Source organism: Balaenoptera ricei, chromosome X (genome assembly GCF_028023285.1).
Source record: "Balaenoptera ricei isolate mBalRic1 chromosome X, mBalRic1.hap2, whole genome shotgun sequence".
Lineage (NCBI taxonomy): Eukaryota > Metazoa > Chordata > Mammalia > Artiodactyla > Balaenopteridae > Balaenoptera > Balaenoptera ricei.
In genome coordinates, this window is record NC_082660.1 from 14,638,486 (window position 1) to 14,665,643 (window position 27,158).

The following is a 27,158-nucleotide window of genomic DNA, read 5'->3' on the forward strand; positions in this document are numbered from 1 at the left end:
GCCCTACAATTGGGTATGAAGTCTTCTCTATTTCAGTTCTTTCTGAGTTGTTAATGATCTGTTATACTTGACTGACTTTCCTCATTCATCCAATCAAATAACCAAGGTCCCATGGTGACTGCAGAGTTTCTATCTAAGAGGACTTAAAGATGACTGCCTGGCTGGAAGGGGGCTTCTCTGGAAGCGCTATTGCATAGGAAGCACGTTGCTTTTAACTGAATCGTGTATTACAGGTTTATAAAAATAGGGCAAGGAAAAAGACAAATATAAAATAAATCATTATAGAAATATTACCAGAACACAGTTCTTTACTTCCTACATGAGTGATGTCACCAGCCGCCCAGTACTGATCAACACAAAATGAAGAAAACAGACATGGTTAATGAAAACGCGTAGCTACGCACTTTGTTCTCATGTCAAACGATACTTAGATGGTTTAGAGAGGCTGAATTATTATTTGTTCATTTCAGGGAGGTTTTGGTGGGAGTTGACGGCGATTTGGAGGGACTGACACCCCTCTAAGCTGTCCTTTGGTGCCACCATGATAAAGACTTCGTTCCAATATGTCAGGCCGAACAATTTCTTCGCTAACATCCAGATTTATCAATGCAGTGGCTGCATTGCTTCTGGAAGATGCTGTTTCCACTGCAGAGATTTAGCTACTGGAGCTTTGCTTGTTTCTACTGGGCTGGATTCTCTCTCTGTTGAACTGTTTCTCTCATGAATCATTCACAGGATATGGCCAAAGTGATGTAACTTTGTCCCTCTTCATTAAGGCTTTCATGCCCCCTAGTCTAAGCAGAGATAACGCTCGTTTCTGGAAAGGCTGTGAGAAGGCATTGTATGCAGTGAATTTAGATCCCTTCGTGCGTCTGCGATCTGCAAACTTCACTCCGTGTAATCACATAGATCTGTAACCGCTCCTCATGTATGAACTTCAGTGAAGTCTGCTAAAGATTACAGCAGATATGCCCATTTAGAAACTTTTACTGGCTACTGTTTTGTTTCAGGATAGCTGGCGGAACCACAAATTGAGCTTAAGATGTATCTTGAAACCCTTTAGCCATGCCCCACATTTGATCAGAATCAGCCAACTCCTTTGAAAGTTATCAGGAAACAAATAGGGGAGATAAAAGCGAAATGCTGAGTGGCTGAGGTGAAACAGACCCCTTGTTTTGGTTGGTTATTTGATCTCCAGCCGTATCCTGTCATGAGGCACATTGTCAGATTTAAGAACTAATTCCAGACTTCCATTTATGTGAGGGAAGCCAGTGAACGCAGTGGAGGGGAGGGGAAACCTGCACAATTCACTGGATTCCTCCCCCAGCCTCTGTTCTCCTTGTTCTAGAGGCACCTCTCCTGCACTCAGGCCCAGGGCTGTGCCTGCAGAGAGGCACACAGGGACCTAGGTCAAGGGCAAACTGGGCTCTTGGACAGCCGAAGGCTCTCAAACGTAACATTTGATTCCCTGGTTTAAAACAAAAGTTGAGGGGAAGAACTATCAAAGGGAAAGAAACATTTTTTTAGGTTTTTCTTTTTACCTAATAGATCCTTGCTTGGGTTTTTCATCATAAAGTTGACCCAGCGATGTTAGTTCCATTTAAATTCCCATTCATTGGGAATTTAGGGAAGACAGTAGGGCAAAATTCTCAAACTTGCAATATTTTCAGCAAACAAGAGCCAAATTATCCATACCCAGGTACTTAGAAGAAGAGAGGAGAGTCTTTATCGGGTGGCTAAGTTTTGAAATATTGTTTTACCAGCAGAGAGCGCTTCTCTTGGTTTCTACGTGAATGTGTGTCCCCTTGGGGGTGAAAGGCAGGGATCTTCAAATCCACACTGTCCAGCCATCAAGCAGGGGATCTTGCCAGATTTGTATGTTCTCAGGGAGCATAGACATGGCCAGTTAGAGAACTGTCAGGGAAGCAAATGATGTCAGTCTCCATTGCTGTTTGGATCCTGTGCATTGGAAGTAAAGTAGAATTTAAGTTTCAGGAGGACATAGATGAGTGGTCGGTCAATGAGATTCAACAACAGTTTCTTCTAGGACTGTTTCCCTGCCCCCAGCATTTTATTATGAAAAATTTCAAACAGCACAGTTTTTCCTGAGTACCCAGCATCACCTAAATGGAGCAAATAGCAGGAATTAAAATCAGATGGACTCAGACACCAAATTTACTTTGTGTATTTCCCCATGAAGCTTTGGGTGCTTGTTATTATCGTGAAAACATGGTTATTCATCTTGTTGAAATAGACAAACATCGCCTTCTGGCACTTTGAGCACCAGGTCTTTGAAACACACCCTCTCCTGCCCCCTCTCCCAGATTCTGCCAATCATCCTTCCATGTTCCCACTTCCCAGACCCGAAAATTCAGAGCCACCTTTGGTGTTGCCTGTCCTTTTCTTCCCCATGTCCAGCGAGGTCCTGACGGGTCTCCCTTGGAAACATCTCTCCCAGCCTTCTCTGTTCCTTTTGGTTGCCACTGCCCTTCTGCCCCCAGATTTGTTGAGTGTTTTTCCTGTACCAGACCTCATGCAAAGCACTTTTTACATCTTATCATATTTAATTCTCACAGCAATCCAACGAGGAAGGTAATTATTATCCCCATTTTACAGATGGAAAAGTAGATCCGTATTTATGCCCAGACTGCTGTGCCATTCTCCACTGCACCCTGGAAATGCCTTGGATCTTCCCATTTCTGGGCCATTGTTTCCCATGTTTTGTGTGCCTTCCTCTTGTCGCTACCAACCAAATTCTACTCATTTCTCCAGGCCAGCCCGGGCTTCCACAGCTGGAAGTGATCTCCCCTTAAATTACAGCTCTAACCGCCTGTACCACTCCCTTGGTTACCCTCAGACGCAGCCTTGCAAGTCATTCTTTCCCCCATGTGCGTGTCTCATCTCCCCGACTAGATGCATCTCCTCAGCTGCATGTGGGTAATAGGTATGCTGTATAGATGTATTAAGTGATTATTTTTCAGAAGTAACGAGTGTTGTCATCACTCTTGCACACATCTCATAGGAATGGCACGGTAATGACATTGAACAAAAAAAGTGCCGGTGCTAAGGGGCTGGTGAGGGCGGAGTCTCACTCTCCGTCTTTACGGTAGTGTTGCAGTGCTTCCAGATTCCAGAATCAAGATCTGAATGGCCATTTTTACTAAAAGTAATAACTCCCCCAGATTCGGTTCATTTGGGGACCTGGCTTCATTTCCTTTAGACCTTCTACTTGTTCTGATTGTTATATGTGTTGAACAAGTGCTCTTTCTTTCTGCCTTTGCCTGTGATGAAAGCAGCATTTTCCAGCCCCCTTTTTAGAGCTTGAAAAACTGACTTTCTGAAGGCACATCTAAAGGCACAGCAGTGAGAGCAAAACGATCCCTGATGTCTGACTTCAACCCAAGTCCGTGTTTCAAGCACCCCCAACTTCTGTTTCATAATTTCCCCTAATAGAAGACCCTTCCCCTCCACAGGACATTGGCTTTGTTCAGTTCCTCTCAAGATGTCCTTTGAAAGAAGTATTTGAGGTTGACTGTGACAGTGGGATAAATGCAAAGAACCAAGTTAAGCTCTTGGGACTTTCACTTTGGCTAATGGTCGACTGGATCATTCTGACCAATGAGTCTATTGAAGACAACTAGAAATAATGGATAAAATACAAAGAAGCTTCAGCTCCCAGAGCTCCCGTGAAATGGAATTAATGAATGGTTTTGTGGTTTGTCTGCTAGTAAACCTTCTCTTTCGCTCCGTATGCACTTTCTTTGGGGGGTGGGAACAGGAACACGGTGTTTGGTTTGTTCTTGTGAGATTAAAAGAGACGCCTGGTATCAGTTAGTATTGATCGGGGTGGCGAGGTGCTGTTAAAATGCTGAGCGTTCTCCAGAAGAAGGTCTGCCTTGTTGAGAAGTGATACGGGGAGAGAGAGGGGATGAGTGATCACTAGAAGCAGTGGCCCTCACTTTTCAGAGGCATGGAGCTGTTGACAGAACAAATAATCACATCGAAAAGCCTTTGAAGCTCCCCACATGGTCAGCAGACAAGGGACCACAAGGCTCAGTCGTAAACGCTGGAATTGGCTCAGAGAGCAGGAGGGACTTGCCTTCGCTTGAAGCCAAAACCAATCTGAAAGCACAGAACCTCTGCCCGAGGGCTCGGCCAAAAGCTCGCGTTTGAAACCTGAGCTCCTGTTGCTGTGGGAGTGGGCAGCCGGGGCAGTTGGTGTCTGTTCCACTTGTACAAGCAATCCCTCTGATAATTTTGACCCCGCAAAAATTACATAATCCTTTCATCACAGTGGGTTACATTTTCCAAGGGCAGAGCTTCGACTTTCAACTGATTATAGGTGTATTGTTAGGACTCTTGCACCCACGCTCAACATGTGTTTGTTTTATTTCCAATGTTTCACGTATTAAGTGTCAACAATCTACACTCATGCTACCTCCTGTTTGAAAATTAACTCAGGAAATTCCAAAAAGAAGATTTTCCCCCCTTGGCAATTTCCCATCTTCGTTGTGTGATAAAAGTTTTTGGTAACAGCCAAGGCCAGCACTAGGCATACATGGGTCTGTGGATCTGTTATCAGTGTCCTGTGTTAACCCAGACTTTCTTCCAAAGAGTTTGCAGTGCTGCTTTTTTACACATCGTGTCAGATGTTTTCTTCCTCCCACGCTCCTTGATCTTGCTTCACGACACCACCATTAACTCCATCTTCTCTTCCCTTACTGCCACGATAGCCCGGTCTTCCTCCACAGTGCCTTTTGCAATATGCCCCCTCTTTGCCATTTTTCCTTCCCCTGTCCCAGGGCAGCGTCCAGACATTTATCGCTTGGAATAATGCTCTGATCTCCGTGAGCCTGTCATTCCGGTCTTCGAAAACCACCCTGGTCCCAAATGATTCGTTTGGTGTACCTGGTTCTTGATCATCTGGCCTCTTTGGACATTTCCAACCTCATCCTTTAGGACTTCCCTCCTTTACCCCCTCACCATTCCCTGAACACACCGTGCACTAACCCACGTCCTTTCCTGGACTCGGGCTGTTTCCATCATGTGCGATGCCTCCTCCCCCTTCCCCACTGATAAAATCTTCCCTGTCTATCAAGGTGCATCTTACACGCTACCGCATGGAAAGCCCACCCTGATCTCCACTCATCAGTCTTCATCCTGTACTTCTGGAGCCCTTTGACGTGAGCTCAATTTCAGCATTTATTTCAACCTGAAATAATTAACTAGAAAACAACCTGGTTGGTTAATTACATGCATGGAAACAACTAGACTGCAAGCCTGGGGCTGATGTCTCATTTGTCTCTGGGCCCTGCTATAGCATCTAGCAAGTGGCCAGGCCCTAAGGAGAGCTTGATAAATGAACTGAGTGAGTGAATGATAGCCCAGCATGGGAGGTAAAGAGGGGTTAGCAGCCACTGCTACTCTTGAGTAGCACCGTCCCATAGAAATACGATGTGAACCATAGATGTGATGTTTTAACAATATTTATTTATTTATTTATTTATTTGGTTGTGCCGGGTCTTAGTTGCGGCTCGCCAGCTCCTTAGTTGCGGTGCGTGGGCTCCTGAGTTGCGGCACGCGGACTCCTGAGTTGCGGCATGCATGTGGGATCTAGTTACCTGACCAGGGGTCGAACGCGTGTCCCCTGCATTGGGAGCGCGGAGTCTTATCCACTGCGCCACCAGGGAAGTCCCCATAGATGTAATTTAAAATTTTCTACTACTCAAACTTGAAAAGCAAAAAGGAGTGATATTAATTTTTTTTTAAATTTTATTTATTTATTTATTTATGGCTGTGCTGGGTCTTCATTTCTGTGCGAGGGCTTTCTCTAGCCGCGGCAAGCGGGGGCCACTCTTCATCGCGGTGCGCGGGCCTCTCACCGTCGCGGCCTCTCTCGTTGCGGAGCACAGGCTCCAGACGCGCAGGCTCAGCAATTGTGGCCCACGGGCCCAGTAGCTCCGTGGCATGTGGGATCCTCCCAGACCAGGGCTCGAACCCGTGTCCCCTGCATCGGCAGGCACATTCTCAACCACTGCGCCACCAGGGAAGCCCTAATTTTAATAATATATTTTAGTTAGCCCAATACATCAAATCTATTACTGTTTCAGAATGCAACAATTATTTAAAAATTATTAATGAGATGTTTCACATTTTTTGGTCCTGAATCTTCAAACGCCATGTGCATTATATACTTACAACACATCTTCATGCACATGCTAAATGTTCATCAGAATATACTTGATCTGTGTTTAGATTTCATAAAATTTACAGTTGAAAAAGTAGACTCGCATATCCACGTTCTTTGAAATGTGTTTAAAATTTTTCCAGTAAGTGAACTTAACAGCAGCTTTTAAATTTAAACTAATTAAACTAATTAAAATTAAATAGAAATTTAAAGTTCCATTCCTCAGTTGCACTTGTCTCATTTCAAATGCTCAATAGCCAAATGTGGCTAATGGCTACCATTTTGAGACTCGCAGCCCTCGGGTACAAAGATTGCTGAGTATTATTTAGCTCATTCCTCTTCTCCTACAACTTAATTTTAAAAAAAGAAAAATGTGAGGGAGAGAGCTATTAAAGAACTCCAATTAGCCAGCCTTGCCCCCAAGTTCTTCATGAAACTGGGGCCTGCTGCCTGCTGGCTTCCTGGGGCTGCCCTGAAAGGTAATAGGATTCTGCTGATGAAGCACTTGAAAATCCAGGGATGAAATGACCCGTGTAATTCCCAGGCTTGTTGGCCAGGCTGGATTGAGGATTGGGGTCTGTGTCTACACAGCAGCTGGCCCACACAACCACACTGATCTGTGCTTCCTTGTGCAGTCGAGGTCTACACCAGCGTCTGACAGCACGTGTCGATTGCATGTTTTATCATCGCAGCACTGGGATGACACGTTTTTCGATGCTCTCGGTTTTTATCAGATTAGAACATATTTGAAGTTTCAGTGCTGAACTGCTTTGGAGTGATCAAATATGTGGAAAACGTCTTTCTCAGCCAAACAGCATATTTTCCAAATCCAAAATAGTCGAATATATCTTTTCCTCTTCCTTCAAGTTCCCCATTGAATGGTACCCCAGAGACCAATTTAAAGCGTGAAAAGTTGAGAGCAAAAATGTTCTGGAACAAAGGAAAATGAGGTGTGTCACCTCACCCAGTATCTAGCCGCTGTGTCTCATGTAAAGCCGTGAAAGCATTCGGCATTATTTATACTAGGAAACCGGGGTTAGGAATTGATGTCCCCAGAATTCTGTGAGTGTGCGGCATGGCCCCATGGCTGGCTCTGATGTGAGATTTGAGGCCTAAGGAGAAACTTAAAGTGACTCTAGACCCTTAAGGCTTTTGAAACAGGTGCGGCGTCTCTTTCCCTCCGGGAAGTGTGCTGTCCACAGTCGGATGAGTACTTCAGCGGCAGTTCGTTGAGCTCTTGCATGAAAATGGCAAATTTCTCCCCAAATGAGCTTATTATCTGCTGCTGTTGGGTGCAAGGCATCCTTGAGCTATGGCGGGAATTACAGCTTCCATCTGTTCCTTAATGTGAAAAATGTGTGCAGGCCTCTGTGCTACCAAGCTCCATGAACTTGAGCCATTCAGATCTGCTGACACATTTGAGTCACAGCCCTCGGAATCGCTTTTGTCAATTATTTCATTACATATCCAAATAACCATCCTGAGGGTGGTCTGGATTTGTGATCTGTGATGGTGTGTTGGCTTTGTTTAGGAGTTGATGATATGTAAGTCCTCAGTATATTTAATCATTATTACTTTAGAAGTTAGCATGGTGCCGCCAATATGAAAACTTCTTGGGCACAGTTACAGCCAAATCTGTATCATTAATTCTTGGCTTCTTCCCAGCATCTCCAGTCTTTCACCTTGCTCCATGATTTTGTTCCAACATCAAATAATGCTTTGTGCTTAGAGAGCAACTTTCATCAGAAGATTGCAAGGTCCTCTGCAAACTTTTATTTCTGTAAGTACAAATAGATATCTTCAGAGAACCGTGTATGTTTAAGTGTGTTTATTTGTGCTGGGTTTTTTCAACAGGCCGAGAAAAATTATGGCCTTCTATGTGTTCACTTTGGAATATAGACATGTAATGTGCAGGCTTAAATTTGGCTTGACATATTTAATAAATATCCCTTGAGAAAGTGATTAGATACAGAGTCAGGTATGCTCTTGAGAATATGGCCAAGCATTCGTTTCTTCTACTAATTTTATATATGTGAATATTTTTAGGGTTACATCCTGTGCATTAGATGGAAAAAATTATTGTCATCAATTAATAACTGTTTGTTTCCAGTTGTCAACTGGAAGAGAAAATGCTTTGAGTAAGCAGGATTAACTCACCAACTGGAAAAAGCAGTCACTCATGGTTTAATTCTTTGTGGTCAGTGGTTAATGGTTTGGTTTACACAATACCACCGCTCTATTTTCACTGCATTGACCCATTCTGTATTTTTTCTCACTGTTAAGTGTCCCTGTGGCAGAGACAATGCTAGGTGTTCACCCAACCCCATTTTCCTTTCTTCCCAGACACACAGATAGACTACATTTCCCAGCATTCCTTGTAGTTAGATGGACCCCTGTGACTGAGTTATGACCAGTGGGATGTGAGCAGAAGTAATCGAATCCTCTTTCAGCCCTGGCCTTAAAATCTTTCCTTTCCATCCTCCACACACTCTCTCTTCCTTTGCCCGTTACCTAGGTACAGAGAATCTGGTGGAGGACCCCAGGCCCCTGGGGGATGGTGGGACCACAGTACTGGAGTCTGGTTCCCTGAATGACTGCATGGAGCAGAACATCTCAGCTGAACTGTCTCGAGTGTGACATAAGCAAGAAATTGAATTTTGTTGTATAAAGCCAGTGAGATTTGGGGGTTTGTGACACAAGTTAGCCTACCCTAACTAATATTCTTATAGTTGTAGCAGAGAATCAATACTCTCTTTATACACGTTCCACAGCTTTCAAGGGGGCATGGAACAGGCAGAGCATGTTGCTGGTGTGGAACAGTAGGTTGTGAAAATGCGTAACCAATGAGCCATGTGGCTCTTTGATCACCATGTCCAATTAAGCCACATGGTTACTGTGATTTTCCGGTTTGAGTCAACCTTTTATTTGGGGCAGATGCAACCATGGACAGTTTCATGTAGTGGAAACTGATCATTTCAGTAAGCAGCTTCCCCAGAGGAGGGTGGGGAGGGTGCAGAAATCCATATCAATTACGAAGGACTTCAGGTTTTAGCTTCAATTTTTTTTTTCTCTGAAAAGACTTTCCTAACTCCCAGCCATGTCTGGGTTGCTTGCCTCCCATGCTTCCCACTCTGTGGTCTTGCCACCGCCCATGTGCCTTCATCAGACTCTTACCTCACTGGCTGGTAATGTCTCGCTCTTGAGCTTGCCTCTCTTCCCCCTGTAGACCACATGAAATGGCAGAGGCTGTTTCAACTTGCCTCACTGTTGTCCCCCCCCCCCCCCGCATTCTGTCCAATGCCTGGCACATACGTGCTGTTGACTGAGTGATGAAGGCAATGAATGACGATGTGATTCTCCTGGTCAGGGACGAGCGATAGCCTTAGGATCGTCCTGAGCTGGTCCTCAGGCCACTTAAGTGAGACAGGCTGGATAGACTTTTTCCTTGTTAAAAACAGGAAACTTAAGGAGGTAAACTGACTTCAGCTTAATCCACAGTCGAGACACAAATCGGTACTGTATTAGAAACAAGAGCAGCATCTATTTTCAGGTTTCATTTTTCTCAGCCACCATGAGTTTTTGAGAGCTGGAGCTCGGTTAATTGATGGCCCAAGTCGCTTAGTGAATACATTTGCGAACAAACATACAAGTAGCAGTTAGAGCCAAGTCACCTTGTTTAAAGCCCAGGACAGATCTTGACGTTTTACACTTTCATGCATTCATTTGCCAAGCATTTATTGAGCTTCTTCCAGGGCAGAGCCTGCTTCCAGGTGCCGGGACACAGTGGCGCACAAGACCAAAGAATGGCCCAGTGTTCCAGGAGGTTCCAGTCAAGTGGGGGACAGACCAACAGTAAACACACAAGAAAATGTCAGGTGGAGATAATGTTCTGTGAAAAAAATCCAAAGAGGTCAACATTATTGAAAATGCCCAGGTTAGGAAGATTCCATCAGTGGTCAGAAAGGCCTCTGGGGAACAGGTATTCCCATGACATGTAAGCTGAAGCCTGCATGACAGGAAAGAGCCAGCCATATAGGGAAGAGAACATTCTAGGCAAAGGGACACGCTAAGGTTTTTATCTGGCCCTGAGGGTAGAGAGTAGCTTGTCAAGGACTAGGAAAACGACTTGAGTGGTAGGAGCAGAGAGTGTGTTTGGTGTGGAAGGAGGGGGGTGGGAATGGAAAGGGAATGATGGCAAGAGAAATAGGCAGAGGGCCATTTACGGAGAGCCTTGTTTGCTGTTTCCAGAGTCTGGCTTTGAGCCTGTGAGGCAGTGGGAGCCATGAGAAAGACTGTAAGCGGAGGAGAGAGATGAGCTGTATGTTTCAGGAAGAACATCACGTCGGCCGTTCTATGGAAGAACTGCCGCACCCCAAGCCCCCGGTGGAGGCCTGAGTAGCGGGAGGGTCAGAAGTTGTGAAAGGCAGAAGCCAGTTTCAGAGCTCCCTGAGAGATGGAATTCATGGCACCCGGAAATAGATAGGATGTGGGAACTGAGGCGTTCCCAGGTGTCTGGCTTGGGCAGTGGATGTAGACATGGGGGAGCTCTCCTCTGAGACAGGAAACCCTGGGGAGGAAAGGCTGTGCACGGGAGACTGAGGGGTCCTGGACATGGCGAATCTGAGGTACCCATAGCCTTGCCGGCAGGGAATATTCAGGAGACAACTGAACGTGTGGCTAGGCCAAGAGAAGGGGAGCGCGTTCTGAGTAAGCAATCAGATGTTAAGTTAACGAAGAGGAGGGACACAAGGAAAGGAAGTTCGAGGTCAGATTCTGAACCCTAGCCGCTTGATTTTAGGTGACATCTGACTTTTTTTTTTTTTTTTTGCCTTCCTCGCCCATCTCCTTTTCAAGATGCTGAAGAGTCATTTCTGCCTCTCCAAGCTAGTCTGCCCCCATCTTTTTTTTTTTAATTGAAGTATAGTTGACTTACAGTGCTTCAGGTGTACAGCAAAGTGATTCAGAGATATATCTATATATCTTATATATAGATATAGATATAGATATATATAATTTTCCAGATTCTTTTCCATTATAAGTTATTACAGGATATTGAATATAGTTCCCTGTGCTATACAGTAGGACCTGTTGTTTATCTGTCTTATATATAGTAGTGTGTATCTGTTAATCCCAAATTCCTAATTTATCCCTCCCCCCACTTCCCCTTTGGTAACCATAAGTTTGTCTTCTATGTCTGTGAGTATATTTCTGTTTTGTAAGTAAGTTCATTTGTATCATATTTTAGATTCCACATACAAGTGATATCATACGGTATTTGTCTTTCTCTGACTGACTTCACTTGGTATGAGATTCTGGTCGGCCCCCATCTTGGCTTCTTCTGGTCTCCACGCTGCTTCTGGCCAGTGACTTTTCTCCGCACAGACCGCCCCCTTCCCGTCACGTGGCCTTGCTGCTTGCTTCATCCCTCTGCGGCAGCTCTAAGGAGCGAGCCCCGAAGGATGGCTCACGCCCTGAACCCCACGGATGAGTCAGGCGCCGCTGGAGTCTGGCTGCGGCCTGGGTTTAGGTCCGAGCGCTGCCGTCCTCTAGCTGTGTGATCCAGGCTCCTTTTCCTCATCCCTAAAATGAGGGGATTGGATTGAAGAGCGCTCTGAGCTGTAACGTTTTCGGATTCTAAGTTGTCTCGGCCCCCCGGGTGAAGCGAGTGAGTCGCCTCTTCCAGAACTGGCGGTCGGAGCTGGGATAATAGCCATCAATACCTGAGAGAGAATAGCTTTTGTTCTTTTGTGTGAGGCCCCGCGGAGGCTGGGTGGGCTGCAGCAGTTCAGCTTCAATTAAAAACACACCCAAGCCTCCCGCTTTGTTTCGGTTTCCAACCTTGGCCGTCTGACTGAGCACACCTGAATTCCGCAGGCTCCGGTGAAGGCGTGAGGAGGCCCCAGTCCATGGGCCTCATTCCACCCTTCCATCCGCTTCCCGAATTTCATTTACTGAGGGCAGGAGAGGTTTCAAAGTCCCGGGAATACGAGGAGAAAACATACCTTGGCTTTGAAGCCGCCGGCACGCAGATTCCAGCGCACAGTGATGCATCCGCAGTCGAGGGCTCCCTAAAGGCCCGCGAATGCTCATGAGCCCTGGCGTCTGGGCAAACATTGCTCAGTAGCTGAAGAGAGAAAATGGGTCTGTCTGTGATGAAGACAGTCTCCCAACTGTGTCTGTGGTCATCCCGAAGCAACGTTCCCTCCTCCAGCCCAGACCAGAGTCAGGACTGCCGAATGGAATCTTGTTGTGGAACTCGGGCAGCTGTCACGTCACTTCACGGTGTGACTGTGCACAGGCTTGAGGCACCATCTGTCCCCGCCCGGGCATCGTCTCCAGGCTTTTGGGGTACAGGGGGTGAACAGGGCAGAAGCAGAGATGCCACTGAGCGGCCATGGTGGCCCAGCCACAAGGATCTGGGCAGATGTAGGATACGATGGGTGTCGTGGTCCTGCTGGCTGCGGATTCAGGGAAGGTCTGAGAGGTCTAGCGGGTGGCAGACTTGGGGCCAGAGGCCAGGTGACTGGGAGCGCTCCACGTGAGTCCCGGCGCCGGGGCAGAGGGGAGCCTCTCTTGTACGGCCCCCGCCAAGTGTTGTTGGCTCTCCAGGAAGGAAGAAGGGAGTCCCTATGAGGCGGAAGTGGCCCCTCAGCAGTGTTCACGCTCTCCTCGTCCTCCTGGGCACGCACCCAGGTGTTTGAGTGGGAAAGTGTTCACAGCAACTGCAGGAGGACTCCAAGGCGGGCGACGAGCTATGGGATGGGCCGTCAGCAGTACGTGCTACCAAGTCCTTCTAGAATAGCAGTTCTCCAAGTTTTGGATCTCAGGATGCCTCTACACTTTTTTTTTTTTTAATATTTGCAAATTATATATATATATTTTTTTAATTTATTTTTATTTATTTATTTGGCCACGCCGGGTCTTAGTTGCAGCATGCGGGATCTTTAGTTGCGACATGCGGGATCTAGTTCCCTGACCAGGGATCGAACCCGGGCCCCCGGCATTGGGAGCGTGGAGTCTTAGCCACTGGACCGCCAGTGAAGTCCCGCCTCTACACTCTTAAAAATTATTGAGGGGCTTCCCTGGTGGCGCAGTGGTTGAGAATCTGCCTGCCGATGCAGGGGACACGGGTTCGAGCCCTGGTCTGGGAAGATCCCACATGCCGCGGAGCAACTAGGCCCGTGAGCCACAACTACTGAGCCTGCGCGTCTGGAGCCTGTGCTCCTCAACAAGAGAGGCCGCGACAGTGAGAGGCCCGCGCACCGCGATGAAGAGTGGCCCCCGCTCGCCGCAACTAGAGAAAGCCCTCGCACAGAAACGAAGACCCAACACAGCCATAAATAAATAAATAAATAAATAAATAAATTTATTTAAAAAAAAAATTATTGAGGACCCCAAAGAGCTTTAGCTCTTATGAGTTAATATCAATCTTTATTTATTTATTAGGAATTAAAACTGAGAAGTAAAGAAGATTTACTTGGTAGTTTATTTCAAAATTAACAATAATAAGTACATGTTCTACATTATATATATTACATGTTTATAAATAAAATATTTTGAAGGAAAAAAATTATATTTTCCAAGACGAATGTAAGTGAGAAGAGTGACATTCTTTTACCTTTTTTTTGCAAATATCTTGCATAGAAGTCTGGCTTAGTAGAAGACTGCCGGATTCTCATATCTGCTTCTGCATTCCAGCTGGTATGGTATCATATGTCACCCAGGAGAGCATGAGAGCAGAAAAGGCAAGGAATGTCTTCGTATCATTATGATCATAGTTTTGACTTTACAGATTCCCTGAAAGGGTTTCAGAGACCCCCAGGGGTCCCCTGACCAAGACTGGAGGACTACTGTTCTAGAACACCCCAGCCAGCCCGGCTTTAGCATGGAAACCTCTAGTGAACCGGCGCCCCCGAGTTGGCCCACTCAGTGAGGGGTTTGGCTAACTTACTCCAAACCACCATGAGTTAATTCACTTTAGCTGATTAAAAACTCATATTTTCTTCTTATAATCCATACTTTTACAAGCAGTGATTTGGAATGTTTTGATTTTGTTCATTCAAAGTCAGCAATGACCATTAGAAATACAATTCGTCATTTACATAATTTAAAAATGTTAGTAGCCACCTAAAAAAGTGCAAAAGAAACAAGTGAAACTAATTTTAATGATGTATCTTATTTGACCCAATAATTATAAAATAGTATCATTTCAGCATACAAAATCAACAAAACATCATATGAAAATCAAATCATAAAATTGATACAAAACATTGATGACATATTTTTACACCCTTTTTTCGTATTAAGTCTTCAGAATCCAGTGTGTATTTTCATGTATAGCACATCTCAATTTAGATGCTAAATTTGCATCCAAAATACTTGATCTGTATTTAGATTTCATGAAGTTCCACAAAAATTGAAAAAGTAGGTTCATATTCAAGTTCTTCCAACAATTGGAGTGTGAGTATTCAAGTTAAAATTAAATGAAAGAAAAAATTCAGGGGATTCCCTGGTGGTTCAGTGATTAAGAATCTGCCTGCCAATGCAGGGGACATGGGTTCGAGCCCTGGTCCGGGAAGATCCCACATGCCGCAGAGCAACTAAGCCTGTGAGCCACAACTACTGAGCCCGCGTGCCACAACTACTGAAGCCTGGGCGCCTAGACCCCGTGCTCCGCAACAAGAGAAGCCACCACAATGAGAAGCCCGTGCACTGCAACAAAGAGTAGCCCCTGCTCACCGCAACCAGAGAAAAGCCCACGTGTGGCAACAAAGACCCAACGCAGCCAAAATAAATAAGTAAAATAAAAATAATAAAATAAATTTAAAAAAAATTCAGTTCCTCATTCACACTAGCCACATTTCAAGTGCTCAATAGCCAGATATAGCTAGTGTCTGTCATATTGGGCAGAGCAGATCTCAACTTTTCCTCTGATTTCCTTATCCATCCCATCCTGTGGTCCTTCAGTGCTTAGAAGCCTGGTTAGGAAAGGTTAATCATTCTCATTATTTTTCTAGAAAGCTGGCACCACAGTGGGTTTCTTCGTAGGCTGGTTAGGATGTTTGACAGACAACTGGGATTGGGAGAAGCGCCCTGCAGCCACAGCTAGCAGTGGCAGATTCCCTTTTGGCTTGGCTTCCAGGACCTTCTTATTTGATGTTTTCACGTGCGTAGAATAATCTCACATTGTTACCGATGCAGCTGTGACATATACTGCTGGCCACGGCCAGCCCTGGGATGGATCTCTCTCTGATTGGACATGGCAGAAGCTTAAATGGCATGCCACCATGAAGGCCTTAGGCTCATGTGCTTGTTGGGACCAAGCCTTGGAGAGCTTGCTAAGTTCTCAGTGATGAACTCCACATCAGTGTCAGAAAGTTAGGGCAGGTTTGCTTGCCCTTGGTCTTCCTGTCTTCATGCACTGGTGTGCTTTCCAAAAGGTAAAAGAAAGCAGTGGAATGAAATTCCAGGCCAGACGGACTCAGGGTAAAGATGCAGCACTGAGGTTAGCATCTTATAACTCAAAGGCAGCAAAAGTAATTTAACAAGGCTCAAAGGAGAGAGCCAAAGAAAGTCAAGACTTTGTTCTGTTTGTGAATTATTGATACATCATCTCCAAACCATTTCAAATTCAGGAGAATGAAAAGCTACCCCCTTTGACATATTAGGGGAATCTCTTACTTGTACTCCCCAAATGAAAAAGACTAGAATTCCAAGTCTAACTATTTGGTCCCATTACTGCAAGTTTTGTGGCTGGTCAGGTGTTGGATTCTTGTCATTGGGTGAGCAAATGAGAAAAATGACTTTTCTCTCTTTCACATGTTCTTCCTTCCCCACGTTGACTGCTTAAGCTTTTAGCCAGTTTTATCATTCCATCATATCCATTCTCCTAGTGTTGGACTCACTCAAGAATCCTGAATCTGAGTGCATGATGTCATTTCTAATAAATCTAAAAGGAACTGGAAAGCTTCTGGAATTTACTTACCTGAGGTAGCCAAACTAAATCAACTTAATTCACATCCATCAGGAGCTCAGTGAAGGCTAGCACCATTCTGGTTGAAGTGATTTCACACTAAAGGACACTGGCTCCTTATGGAACTGGGTGCCCTAACTTTCCTGTCTTCAGGTCCACAAAATGCCTTTCAATTCATACACTCAACTGTTAGGGCCAAGAATTACCTAAGACAACAATTGTGCCGCCATCTTGAATACATTTGGATTTGGGGAAGCCAAGTCTTTTCTTCAGCACTTACACTAAGGAGCCAGAGTCATAAAAAGATGAAAAGAAAAAAGTTAAATCAGAATGTTAGAACTATTAGGGAGCTTGGAGATTGTCTAATGCTCTCTCTGGCCCTGAATGATCTTGCTTTTAAGACCATTTTAGTGTTCTTCCCCCTTCCTGGGTAGTTTTGCTTTTGCTCAGATCCTCAAGAAATCTTAAGTGAAGCGTTAGCTAGTTCTAGAACTATAGAAAGCCCAATGGTTTCTCCTCCCCTTACGTGCCCAAATTCTCTTCCACCTGCTGACTTTTCAGGTTTATCCTTTCAGCATTAGGCCTGTAATTGCTATTAGAATGCAAATTCAGTAGGAAAGACTAACGCTTAAACCATTATGAGGTGTTTTCACTCTGGAGCTGGGAAGGATCAAAGTAAGGAATGGTTAGTTTTGATTCTGTAAGGCGAGTGGGTCGGAGAGAGGAGGAGGGAGTGCCAGCGTGAAAGGTAGAGAGACCCAAAATGGAAACTTGGGGGCCCTACTTGTGACTCAACAGACTCTGGCCTCTTCTCCCAAAACATTTGCATTTGTATGAATTTATCCTGGACTCCTTGTGGAGATCCAGGTACTTGATAATTGTTCTTGTCCAGTGGAGACCCTGCCAAGTAGAAGGTTCTGGTACTGAGGGGCAGCTCAGGCCCAGGGTAAGGGTTCCCAGCCTTGCCAGAGGGGTATGTTAGTGGCTTTGTGGAAACAGCAGTGGGGAGCCATGCAAGGTGAAGAGGTTAGGGTCTTGTTTTCAACTTTATTATGGATGGGAAACCCTTATCCAGGCTCAAGGGAGAGCTTTACATAGGAGTGTGTATGTCGCCGCCCATGCATGCACACACCCGTGGACGTACACACACACACACACAGCTCCATCTGCACATAAATGTTCCTCCTGAAACACTCAGCAAAGCAAGTGACAGCTATTTCCTGTTGGTAGCTGGGATTTCAACCCTGCTCTTGCCTCATTATTAACTTGGGTTTGGGATGTGAGTGATGGGAGATGGTGAGTCTGTGCTCATAGAATAGTTGTGAGAATTAACTGCAATAGCACCTACAAAGCATTTAAAATAATGCTTGACACCTAGTAGGTGCTCAATAAATATCTGCTGAATGAATAGAATATTCATTTTATCATCATTATATTATTACCATGAGGAAACTTGACAGGGTGGCTTCCGATTTAGTGGGCAGAGCGAGGAGAGCCCTATTAGGAATCATGACTTCCGTTCTTCTGGTAGGGCCAGATTGCCACGCAGATTCAGCTGCACAGAGTTCTCAGTTTATGAAGGAAAGGAAAAACAACTAAATGTCTCAAAACAAAACAAATGATGAAATCTGGGATGAGACCAAGAGGGAGATTGACATCTTACAATTAAATAAAGGCATTGCCACAGAGCAGCTTCTGGAGAGACAGTCGAGCCAGGCCTCGGTTTTTCATTTTCCTAGCTCCGGACTTTGGTTGGAAGTGTTGAGCTTCCACTTGGATTTGAATGAACCACAAAAGGGAAACATATTATTCTCTCTCTTTTTTTTTTTTTTAGCACTCCTCACTCTTCACTCCCTTCTCTGCTTCCTTTCTTGGAAATCTGCTCCAATATAAGAAACCAAAATGGTGGCGCTTCCTTGATGAGAGCAGAGACGGAGTTGCGGTGGGGCTCGTTAGGGGGATGGGGCGCTACGTACACTGCACTTGGCTGATCTCCTGATGAAAAGCACCTGAGAGATGGGGAACTGAGGTGTGCTTTATCATTGATGCTCCCCATTTCTTGACCACGTGGTAAGGACTCCTTCCACAGACCCTGGCATTAAGCCTGGTGGGGACTGGAACAGCTTTGGGGCCGGGCAGCTCCAACTGGGGCCTACTGGACCTTTAACTTTCCACACATGTGCACATATGTACAAGAACCCAGCAGATGGGCAGCGAGCAAGCTTGGGTAGCAATCCACTGACCAGGTAGCAGTAGCTCTGAATAAATCATGGTGGCCTGGGCAGCAAATTTCGCTCCAGGGGATGGGGACTTAAACAAGGAGAAAAGGCGTTCACCCAACTTTTTCCTGAAGTGCCAGAGGAAAGAAACAGGTCAGTGGTGAATACAAAATTAGCTTTTGGCCAGTCTCCAAAGTGATTTGACCTATTTAGGAGTCATTGAGAACAAGCCAAAGGAAGCTCTGTAGCCTGCATCTTGATTTGTCAGGGGAGAAGAGAGAGGGGATGGACCACCAGGTGGCTGGAGTCCCTGAGTGGCTTGTTCGGGAGCATATGAGTGAATATGGCTGGAACTCATGAGAAGGACTCTGGGACATTGACTTTGGGCCAGCTCCTGGCGCAACTTAGCAAGCAAATGATAACCCCAGCAGATGCACTGGTAATTGGTATGCCCACTCAGGCGCTCTGATCCTTGAAAGGACCATATCGGATTCTGAAAACCTTCCTACAGGTTAAACTTTTCTCCAAGACCCTTGTGTAAAAGGTAAACTCAGGCCAAGTCAGCAAGGGGAGTGTAGACGTGAGGGCTTCCATGAAGAGCAAAGCCACAAAAGTACTGAGGCCAACTCCACTCCAGTCTAGCAGGTTGGAGTTGGGAGTGGATGCTGTTGGTGCCCTGCCTGTATCTCCTTTATCAGCTGGCGCCCTCCTCCTCCAACTGCTGGGAGTGTTGGCCATTGAAGGCTACAGCTGCCTTCCCCAGAGAATTGCTGTCTGCCAAATGGTGTAACCTGTATTCCAGAGCTCCCTGCGGGATCAGGCTGAACCAGATCTCCAGCTGAGGCCACATCCTTGCCAAGTCCCGTGCCCACCCCCCAGCTGCATCCTGCTTCCCTGTGCCCCCTCCACTGAGAGTACCCCCTCCATACTTCATTTGAATAAGAATCCCCATCGTAGACTTCGCTTCTAAGTAACCCAACCTAAGAGAGAGCTGGGGGGAGGGGGGGTATTTCAGAACAGTTCCAAACCTGACTACACATCAGAATCCCCAGGGTAGCTGTAAAAATACAGATTCCTAGGCCCTACACCCAGAGATTCTGATTCAGTGGGTCTAGGGTGGCGCCTGAGATACTGTAGTTTTCCTAAGTGGATCCTTGGTAATTTGAGTGCAGCCAGTCCTTTGACCAATGGGAACCACGCATTCTAACTCATGGCATTTCTTTCCTTCCTTAGATCTTTTAGGAAACATTTATTGATTGAGTTCGGGAACAAACCACACAATCTGTGAAAGGCACTAAGAAGGGGAGTTTTTTTTTTTTTTTTTTTCTGTTTTGCTTGTTTAATGCTTATACTTTTGAAGGGTATAGAGCATCATTTACATTTCTTATTTGCATATCTTACTATCATTCATGTAGGTTATCGCATTTGATCCTTAATATAGACAGAGTGGGTGCTATGGCCCCTAGATGACTGATGAGAAAACTGAGGGACAGAGAAGTACTATCAAAGGCCTGACATCCTAGTCTTATTGCCTTCCTCGCTTGGTCTGTAAGTCAGAATACTGTGATCCTGGTGTATAATCCACTTGGCATCAGGGCCTGGTCATATCAGGGAAATTTCTGACACGTAGAATGCTGAGCACCTCCATGACCACTGGGTCCTTCCTCGTCGCCCTCTGCCTTTGGCTCAGCTGATTCATTAGAGGTATCAAGTTGTTCCTTGGCTTGGGCCACCTGAGTCATCAATCTATCCATATGGGACTGGATGTCTGCCAGGATCTCAGTCACATGAGCCGTGGCCATTGCTTCCTGGATGTCCACTAAATGAAGGGCCTTCTGCTCCTCATCAGCGATCACTTTTTGAACTTGCTTAAATTCCTGCTGTATAAACACCTTCATCTGGTCCCGGGTTACTTTAGGGTCTGAGCTCTTGAACTTTAACCTTTCCACCAACTCTATCATAGCCGCCTTCAGTCCGCCTGAATCTTTGCTTCTTAGTTCTTCGAAGGCTTCGTCTAGGGTGGAGAGCTGGTGGCCCTGGTGTGCCCCAATGACTGGGCACAGAACGCAGATGAGCTGCTTATCTTCCTGGCAATAGGTACTCAGATCGAGCCCATGGTCCGGACACTTCCTCTTGGCCACTCTCTCCGCTTCCATTTCTATTTCTGGGTCAAATTCGCTTTCTGCCTCAGTTTCTCCCTCGGCCGCCGATTCTCCTTCCTCCTGGTTGTCTTCCTCTGCTTCACTCTCTTGCTCATCCTCCATTTCTTCCTCACTGTCTTCCTCACTCTCTTCATCACTCTCGTCCTCGCTCTCCTCCTCCGTCTGACTCTCTTCTTCGGACTCACAGTCTTCCTCAGACTCGCTCTCTTCCCCCGCCTCGCTTTCTAGGGCCTTCTCGTTCTCTACCTGGGCCTCGACTTCTTCCTCTCCCGCCCCATCCCCCCGGGCTCCCGGGGTCCAGGCCTGGGCGGCTCCGTGGACGTACTCGGCCAGGTGGTGCCGGGGGAACTTCTGCCCGTGCGCCTCCGCGTGGCGGCAGCAGTAGCAGAAGCCGCATTCCCGGCACACTTCCTCGGCTCCCGGAGCCTCGTCGGGCTCGCACTCATCACCCGTGCCGTCCTGCGGCAGCTCCTCGAAGGCCGCGCCCCCTCCGGAGGCCATGTGGGAGCTGTGCCGCGGCCCGGGTCTCCGGGCTTCAGAGCTCGTCGCCTGGCCTCGGCGCGGCCTCCTCGCGTCCTCCTCTCCCCCCGGGGCCCGTCCCGCAGACTGGCTGCGCCGTGTCCCGCAGCCTCGATACGCCGTGTCCCGCAGCCTCGATGCGCCGTGTCCCGCAGCCTCGATGCGCCGTGTCCCGCAGCCTCGATGCGCCGTGTCCCGCAGCCTCGATGCGCCGTGTCCCGCAGACTGGATGCGCCGTGTCCCGCAGCCTCGATGCGCCGTGTCCCGCAGCCTCGATGCGCCGTGTCCCGCAGACTGGATGCGCCGTGTCCCGCAGCCTCGATGCGCCGTGTCCCGCAGCCTCGATGCGCCGCTGCCGCCTGTTCCCAGCAGCCCACACCCAGCCGAGGAGCACAGGGCCTCCCCGCCGGCTCGGCAGCCTGGCGGCCGCTGCGCTTCCTCAGAAGGGGAGATTTAAGTAAAAGGATCCACAGTTCTTGGCAAGTCTCTTAAAGTCCAGCCTACTATGCTTGACTCTCAGAACTTTTTAAGCAAATCGTATCTTTACACTTTTTTCGTGTGTGTCCTGAAACGTAAAGGTCTGTCTGGTTGGGAACAGGGAGTCTCTTTTGAGGCATTGAGTTGCCATGGAGCTTTCCAAAAAGGGGCATTTGACCAAACTTAGAATTTAATTAAGGCTTTCCAGTCACCATGCTCAGAAGTATTAACGTCCTAATCCCTCCCCTCCCTGTTTCATTAACAGGCCTAGATTTTCTTTTATTGGTTCTGTGGATGATTTGGTGATGAAATTCAGGGAGAAATACTTTGTTCTGTTATCAGGGACCCTGAGATAGAAAGACTCATGAACAGGTTCTCATGAAAGACACAATACTGAGGAATTTTTTCAAAAACTCATTAATTAAATAACTGAATGAATATGGTTCAGCCTGATGCAGAATAAGGGAACATTCTGAATTTTGCAACAATGATGATGATAATAGTGATAAGAATAGCAGCAAAACTTGCTATCGCTAAGATTTGTTTGAGTGTTTACTATGTATAAGGCCCAGCACTAATTACTTGGTCTGTATTATCTTTTTAATCCTCCCAGCAACTCTTTGAGGTAAATATATCCATTGGGGATTAACAAAGGCTTCAAAAAGATGGAACTTTATTCCTCTCTTATGTAAAAGAAGTCCAGGGCTGGTATGGAGACCAAGGCTCCTTCCAGCTCTTGGTTCCACATCTTTGTGGCCCTCATCTTCTCGGTCCAAGATGGCTACTGGAGCTCCAGCCATCACATCATTGGCCCAAACAGAAGAATGAAAGAAGGAGCATGGCTCTTGTGTTCTAAAGAGATTTTTTAGAAATCCCACAGCACAATTGCTTTGATCTCATTGGCCACATAGCAGCCCCTAGTTACAAGAGAGGCCTGGACATGGAGCCTTTTGGTGTTCTGGCAATGGACCCAGTTTAAAAAATTGAGGTCAGCAGCCACATAGCACAGGGAGATCAGCTCAGTGCTTTGTGACCACCTAGAGGGGTGGGATAGGGAGGGTGGGAGGGAGACGCAAGAGGGAGGGGATATGGGGATATATGTACATGTATAGCTGATTCATTTTGTTATAAAGCAGAAACTAACACACCATTGTAAAGCAATTATACTCCAATAAAGATGTTAAAAAAAATTGAGGTCTTATGAATTTGAAAGGGAAGGCAAATATGGAAGATTTAGTAGGAAATGAACCGTTTCTGCCATAGTAGGTAATATTCTTATCACCGTTTTGCAGATACGGAAAATGAGGCACTGAGAGACTGTGTGACTTAACCATGTTCACATAACTCATAGGCGGCAGAGCCACGGTAGGACCCCAATCTCTCTGACTCAAGGGTCCCTCTCTTCTTTTTTTAATTTTTTTATTTTTATTTTTTTTGGCTGCGTTGGGTCTTCGTTGCTGCGTGGGGGCTTTCTCTAGTTGCTGCGAGCAGGGGCTACTCTTTGTACTCTTTGTAGCGGTGCACGTGCTCCTCATTGCGGTGGCTTCTCTTGTTGCAGAGCACAGGCTCCAGGTGCGCCGGCTTCAGTAGTTGTGGTGCACAGGCTTAGTTGCTCCGCGGCATGTGGGATCTTCCCGGACCAGCGATCGAACCCATGTCCCCTGCACTGGCAGGCGGATTCTTAACCACTGCGCCACAGGGAAGTCCAAGGGTCCCTCTCTTAACTACTATTCCCTCCTGCTCTTTTGCTGCTCCCTCCTGCTATTTTTGCTATTTTTGCTATTTTGTAAAACAGTTGTGTTTCCTTAGAGGTTCATTTATTCATTTCCTGTTTTCTTCCCAGTGTGCCTTTTACCCTCTTCTTTGCAAACATCCCAGCCGTGCTTCACAGCTCATCTCCAAGGCCCCAGAAAGCCCCTCCTTGCACCCCAAGCTGCTTTCTTCATTCAGTAAATATTTATTGAACACCTACTGTGTGCTAAGCACTGTTCTAGGCAGTTGGGCTTCATCAGTGAAAAAAACAAAGACTCCTGCTAGCTTAATAGGTGTGTGATCTTGATCAAGTTCTTTAAGCTTTCTGAGCCTTGGTTTCCTCATCTGTAAAATGGGAATAATAAAACTCACTGCACAGGGTTATTGTAAGGGTTAAATAAGATACTATATGGAAAGCGCAGTCAGTGGCACATCATTATATTTTGAAAAATGGTACCTATCGCCATTATTATGGTTGTTGTTCTGAACATGTCTGTCTTGCCCAATAGGCTGTAAACTTTCTCATGGGCAGGAATAGTAGCCAAGGCCTCTGGTATCACCCAAATATCTTACTGACCAAAGATGGGGGGCTTAGTAAATGTTTGTTGAGTGGTTAAAAAGGGTCCTGGTGTGGAGAGAACTTCCTGTTTTCTTATGCTGCTAGATTTAGGAAACTGAGAAACAGACTAGGCCCCATAGGAACTTTTTTTTTTTTTGCCTGATTTAAGCTGTGAGTTGTGGTGGGTGGTGTGCTAAAGAGAAACAAGACTGAAAAACCCGAACGCTAATCTCCTCCTCATACTCTCCTGGAAGGCCGCAGAAAGAGCATATATTCTTTTCCTTTTAGGGTTTTTTTTTTTTTCACCTTCTCTGATAGATTGGGTGTCCCAGCAAGTCCTGCTGACCTCTTCTTGTGTTTTTTCTATCTCCTAATTCTCTCCTCCATACTTCTCTATTGCTCACCTTGGTCTCTGCCACCTGTGGGAATAGTGCTGTTGGCCTACTGTCCACAGAAGAAACTTCCGGAAGTCCAGAGGCACTGTGCATCCGGGGTCTCAGAGCTGTTGCATTCTAGTCCCACAGGCAGACGCCCACAAAGAGCTAAGCAGCAATTCCATCAGGACCACGTGCCAGGTTTGCTGACCACTGAACTTCCTCCATTTTGTCTTCTCAGCCCAGCCTTCCCCTTGGCCCTTCTGCAAAGGTGAAAGGCAAGTTCACAGGATATGGGGCCTTCTTTCTTCCCTGACATCTGGTTTGATTCTGGGCCGCTAAATAGTGGCTTTGCCATGAACAACAAAAGCTAATTCACTGTGGTTTTTAAACACCAAGTGCAAATATTTTTCCTTTTCAGCTTGGGGTCACTGGAAGGGAAAAAACAGGGCTGAGAAGGAGACTAACGTTTTAAAAACTCTTATGACTTCCCATAGAAAATAAAACAACGGCCTCATTTCCTTCCATCCATGAGTCTTTTTATGAGTGATTGTTGTTTGAGGCAAGACTGGGAATCCAAAGGTTTTTAAAGACTTTGTTAGCTTGGTTGTCGACTCAGAAGCCCACCGTGAGTGCTTTTAAGGGCCCGCACGAACCCCAGGAAAGCCCAGGGCCACCCTCTCTGCTTTCTCTCTGCTCCGTCTCCCTCCCCTGGCTGGCTTTCCCTGTCCCTTCTCTCCAGCCCTCAGGATTCGAGGAGGCGAGGGCCAGGCCAGCCACTGATGCTGCTCACGGGTGTTTGGAAGGCTGAGGAATCGGTCTGGCTCCGGGTTCCAGGCAGACTTTCTGTTGATCTGGGCTGTCCTAACGCATCCCAAGCCTCGCACCCAGCAGTTCCTCTTCGGACGCGAAGTCGCCCCTTCTGGCTCTCGCTGCACGTGGTTATGGAGCAGGAGAAGGGAGCTGACGCTCTTAGTTGTGTCAGCGTTCTCTCTGGACTGCAGAACAAACGCTCTTCTCGGACTTCCCCTTCGTTTCTCTCCTTTCCTTCTCTCCTCCCTCCAGCTTTTGTGCATGGATTCAGTTGCTGGGTTCAGGTGGGAGGTGAAGCATGTGCTGGGATGACATAAAGGCTGTGAGAGCAAAGCGGTCGAAGTGTCTGACTTCTCCCTTTCTTGCCAAGAGGACGATCTGAACAGGCTCCAGGATGGCTGATGTTTGTGAAAGGGTTCGCAGATACTTGCCATGTACTATTACTGTTGTTATTGGCCTCACAAGAGTCTAACATGTTGATACAGGTGGTGTGTGCACTGGGGCCGGGAGGGGATCCGATATTGATTTGCAACCTGCAAAGAGCAAACTTCAGTTGTATCCTGCCCCTCATCCTTTCAGCGTGTGCACAAATATTTGCAGACCTGTTGAGTGGCTCAGCCTCGCACCAACCTAGCATTTTTTCACAGCCAAGTGAACCAGCCCCAGCCTGGTGAGGAGAATGGGGGGGAGGGGGAGCGGCGTGGGGCAGCCGTGGGGTGACGGGATGGAGTGTATCCCTTCTCGCGGCTGGATAGTTGGCACCGGGGGCTGGGCTGCTGTGGCTCCCTGAGTGTTAGTGTTTGGCCAGCTTCCTGTCTCTGGCGGCGTGCTAACAGTTGCCATAGCCACGTGGCACGTGGCAGAGCTTCTCCAACTGGCAGGGCCTGAGAGTCTGCATTTCTAGCAAGCTCCCAAGTGAGGCCGGTGCTGCCGACTCCCTGGCCTATATTGCACTTGGAGCAGGGAGGCTGTAAAAAAGTACCACTGCTTTGGGAACTCCTCCGGGGCTGAGGAAGGAGAGTGCAGCTAAGCCCCTCCTCTGGAGACAGGGTGTGTCGGAGGCTGCCCTGGAGTCCTGATTTGCCATTCAAGTGAACCCCGGAGGGATCAGCAGCTGGCCCAGCACTTGGGTGAGACCATCTCCCCCTCCAGGGGGGAGTCCCGGAGGCAGCGCAGATGTTGTGTGAAAATCTGCCACCCTCCTTGCCGAAGGTTGCCCTCTCTCGCCCTCCCACCCCCCTGCTCTGCCTGCCGACTTAAGCAGATCAGCTTTCAGCTCCCTGGGACTCCAAGAGGGCTTTGGATGAAAGAAAAGGCCCGTCCTTAAGAAGCAGAGCGGGAATCCAAGCATGCCTCTCGCCTGCTGCATGCCCAAGAATGCAGGTATTTGGGGTTTGCAGCATTTCCTGGCAAGACAAAGGGGAAGGGGAGCCGGCGTTGTGGGGGGAGGAGGCCGGCCTACTGGGAGAGGGGCTGGCGCTGCAGCAGCGTCCTATTCTGGGGGGAATGAGGAGAAAGCGAGCCCTTTCACAGGAACAGACGTGAGCAAGGGAGGCCATGCCTGACCCTCAGGGATGACCTTCACATTTGTGCTCTGCGGCTCCTAAGCTCTGGGGACTTTGGGTTGTTCTTTCTGGCTGGCCACCTTGGCAACTTTGTGTTCCTTCTGAGGTGCTGGACCACTTAAGACAGAGAGGACAAGCCTTTCTTCCTCCTCCTCTTCTGCTCTGACGGTGGCCTGTTTTCCAAGAGGGCCCAGAGGGTATCCCAAGGTGCGGTCAGGGCAGGATTCTCAGGCTCTGGCCTGGGCGGCTGGGGGAGGCTAAGCTCGGCCCCGCGTCCTGCACCGGCTGGCACTGGGCCTAGCCTGCTGGTCCCTCGCTTCTCCTCCGTCACCCCGCCCCCGCTGTCTTGTTGGAACTCCTCAGTATCCTGCCCTCATCCTGAGATCACACACAGAGATTTCTGTCTCTCCCTGTGGCCCCCAAGCAGCCCTGAACTGGGAGTCCCCAGACCCAAGTTCCCCAATGTCTAGTTTCTATTCCACCTTCAATGGCCTTAACCTGTTCGGGGCCATCTTGACTTCTTCGGTCGTAAACCCCCTTCCTGATAGTCCTTCACTA

At 47.3% G+C, this 27,158-nt stretch overlaps 2 protein-coding genes across 3 annotated transcripts in view; one reads left to right on the forward strand and one right to left on the reverse strand.

Annotated features, from left to right (window-relative positions):
- The window catches only part of NHS (NHS actin remodeling regulator), a 342,854-nt gene that overhangs the window by 211,463 nt on the left and 104,233 nt on the right, over nt 1-27,158 (forward strand). Inside the window, exon 1 of one of the 2 annotated variants that reach the window (XM_059911580.1) lies at nt 26,349-26,418. The exons of the other annotated variant lie outside the window; for it this stretch is intronic. Within the exon in view, the coding sequence (XP_059767563.1) occupies nt 26,385-26,418 (34 nt within the window). The 5' untranslated portion in view covers nt 26,349-26,384. Of the gene's footprint in view, nt 1-26,348; nt 26,419-27,158 lie in introns of those variants that run through there. 2 annotated transcript variants of the gene reach the window in all.
- On the reverse strand, nt 19,987-21,087 carry LOC132357849 (tripartite motif-containing protein 44-like). The gene has a single exon (XM_059911690.1). The coding sequence runs from the start codon at nt 21,040-21,042 to the stop codon at nt 19,987-19,989; it is 1,056 nt and encodes a 351-aa protein (XP_059767673.1). The 5' UTR covers nt 21,043-21,087.

Excerpts from the sequence above, each read along its gene's own strand:
- LOC132357849 (XM_059911690.1), bottom strand. The coding sequence starts at position 21,042 with ATGGCCTCCGGAGGGGGCGCGGCCTTCGAGGAGCTGCCGCAGGACGGC.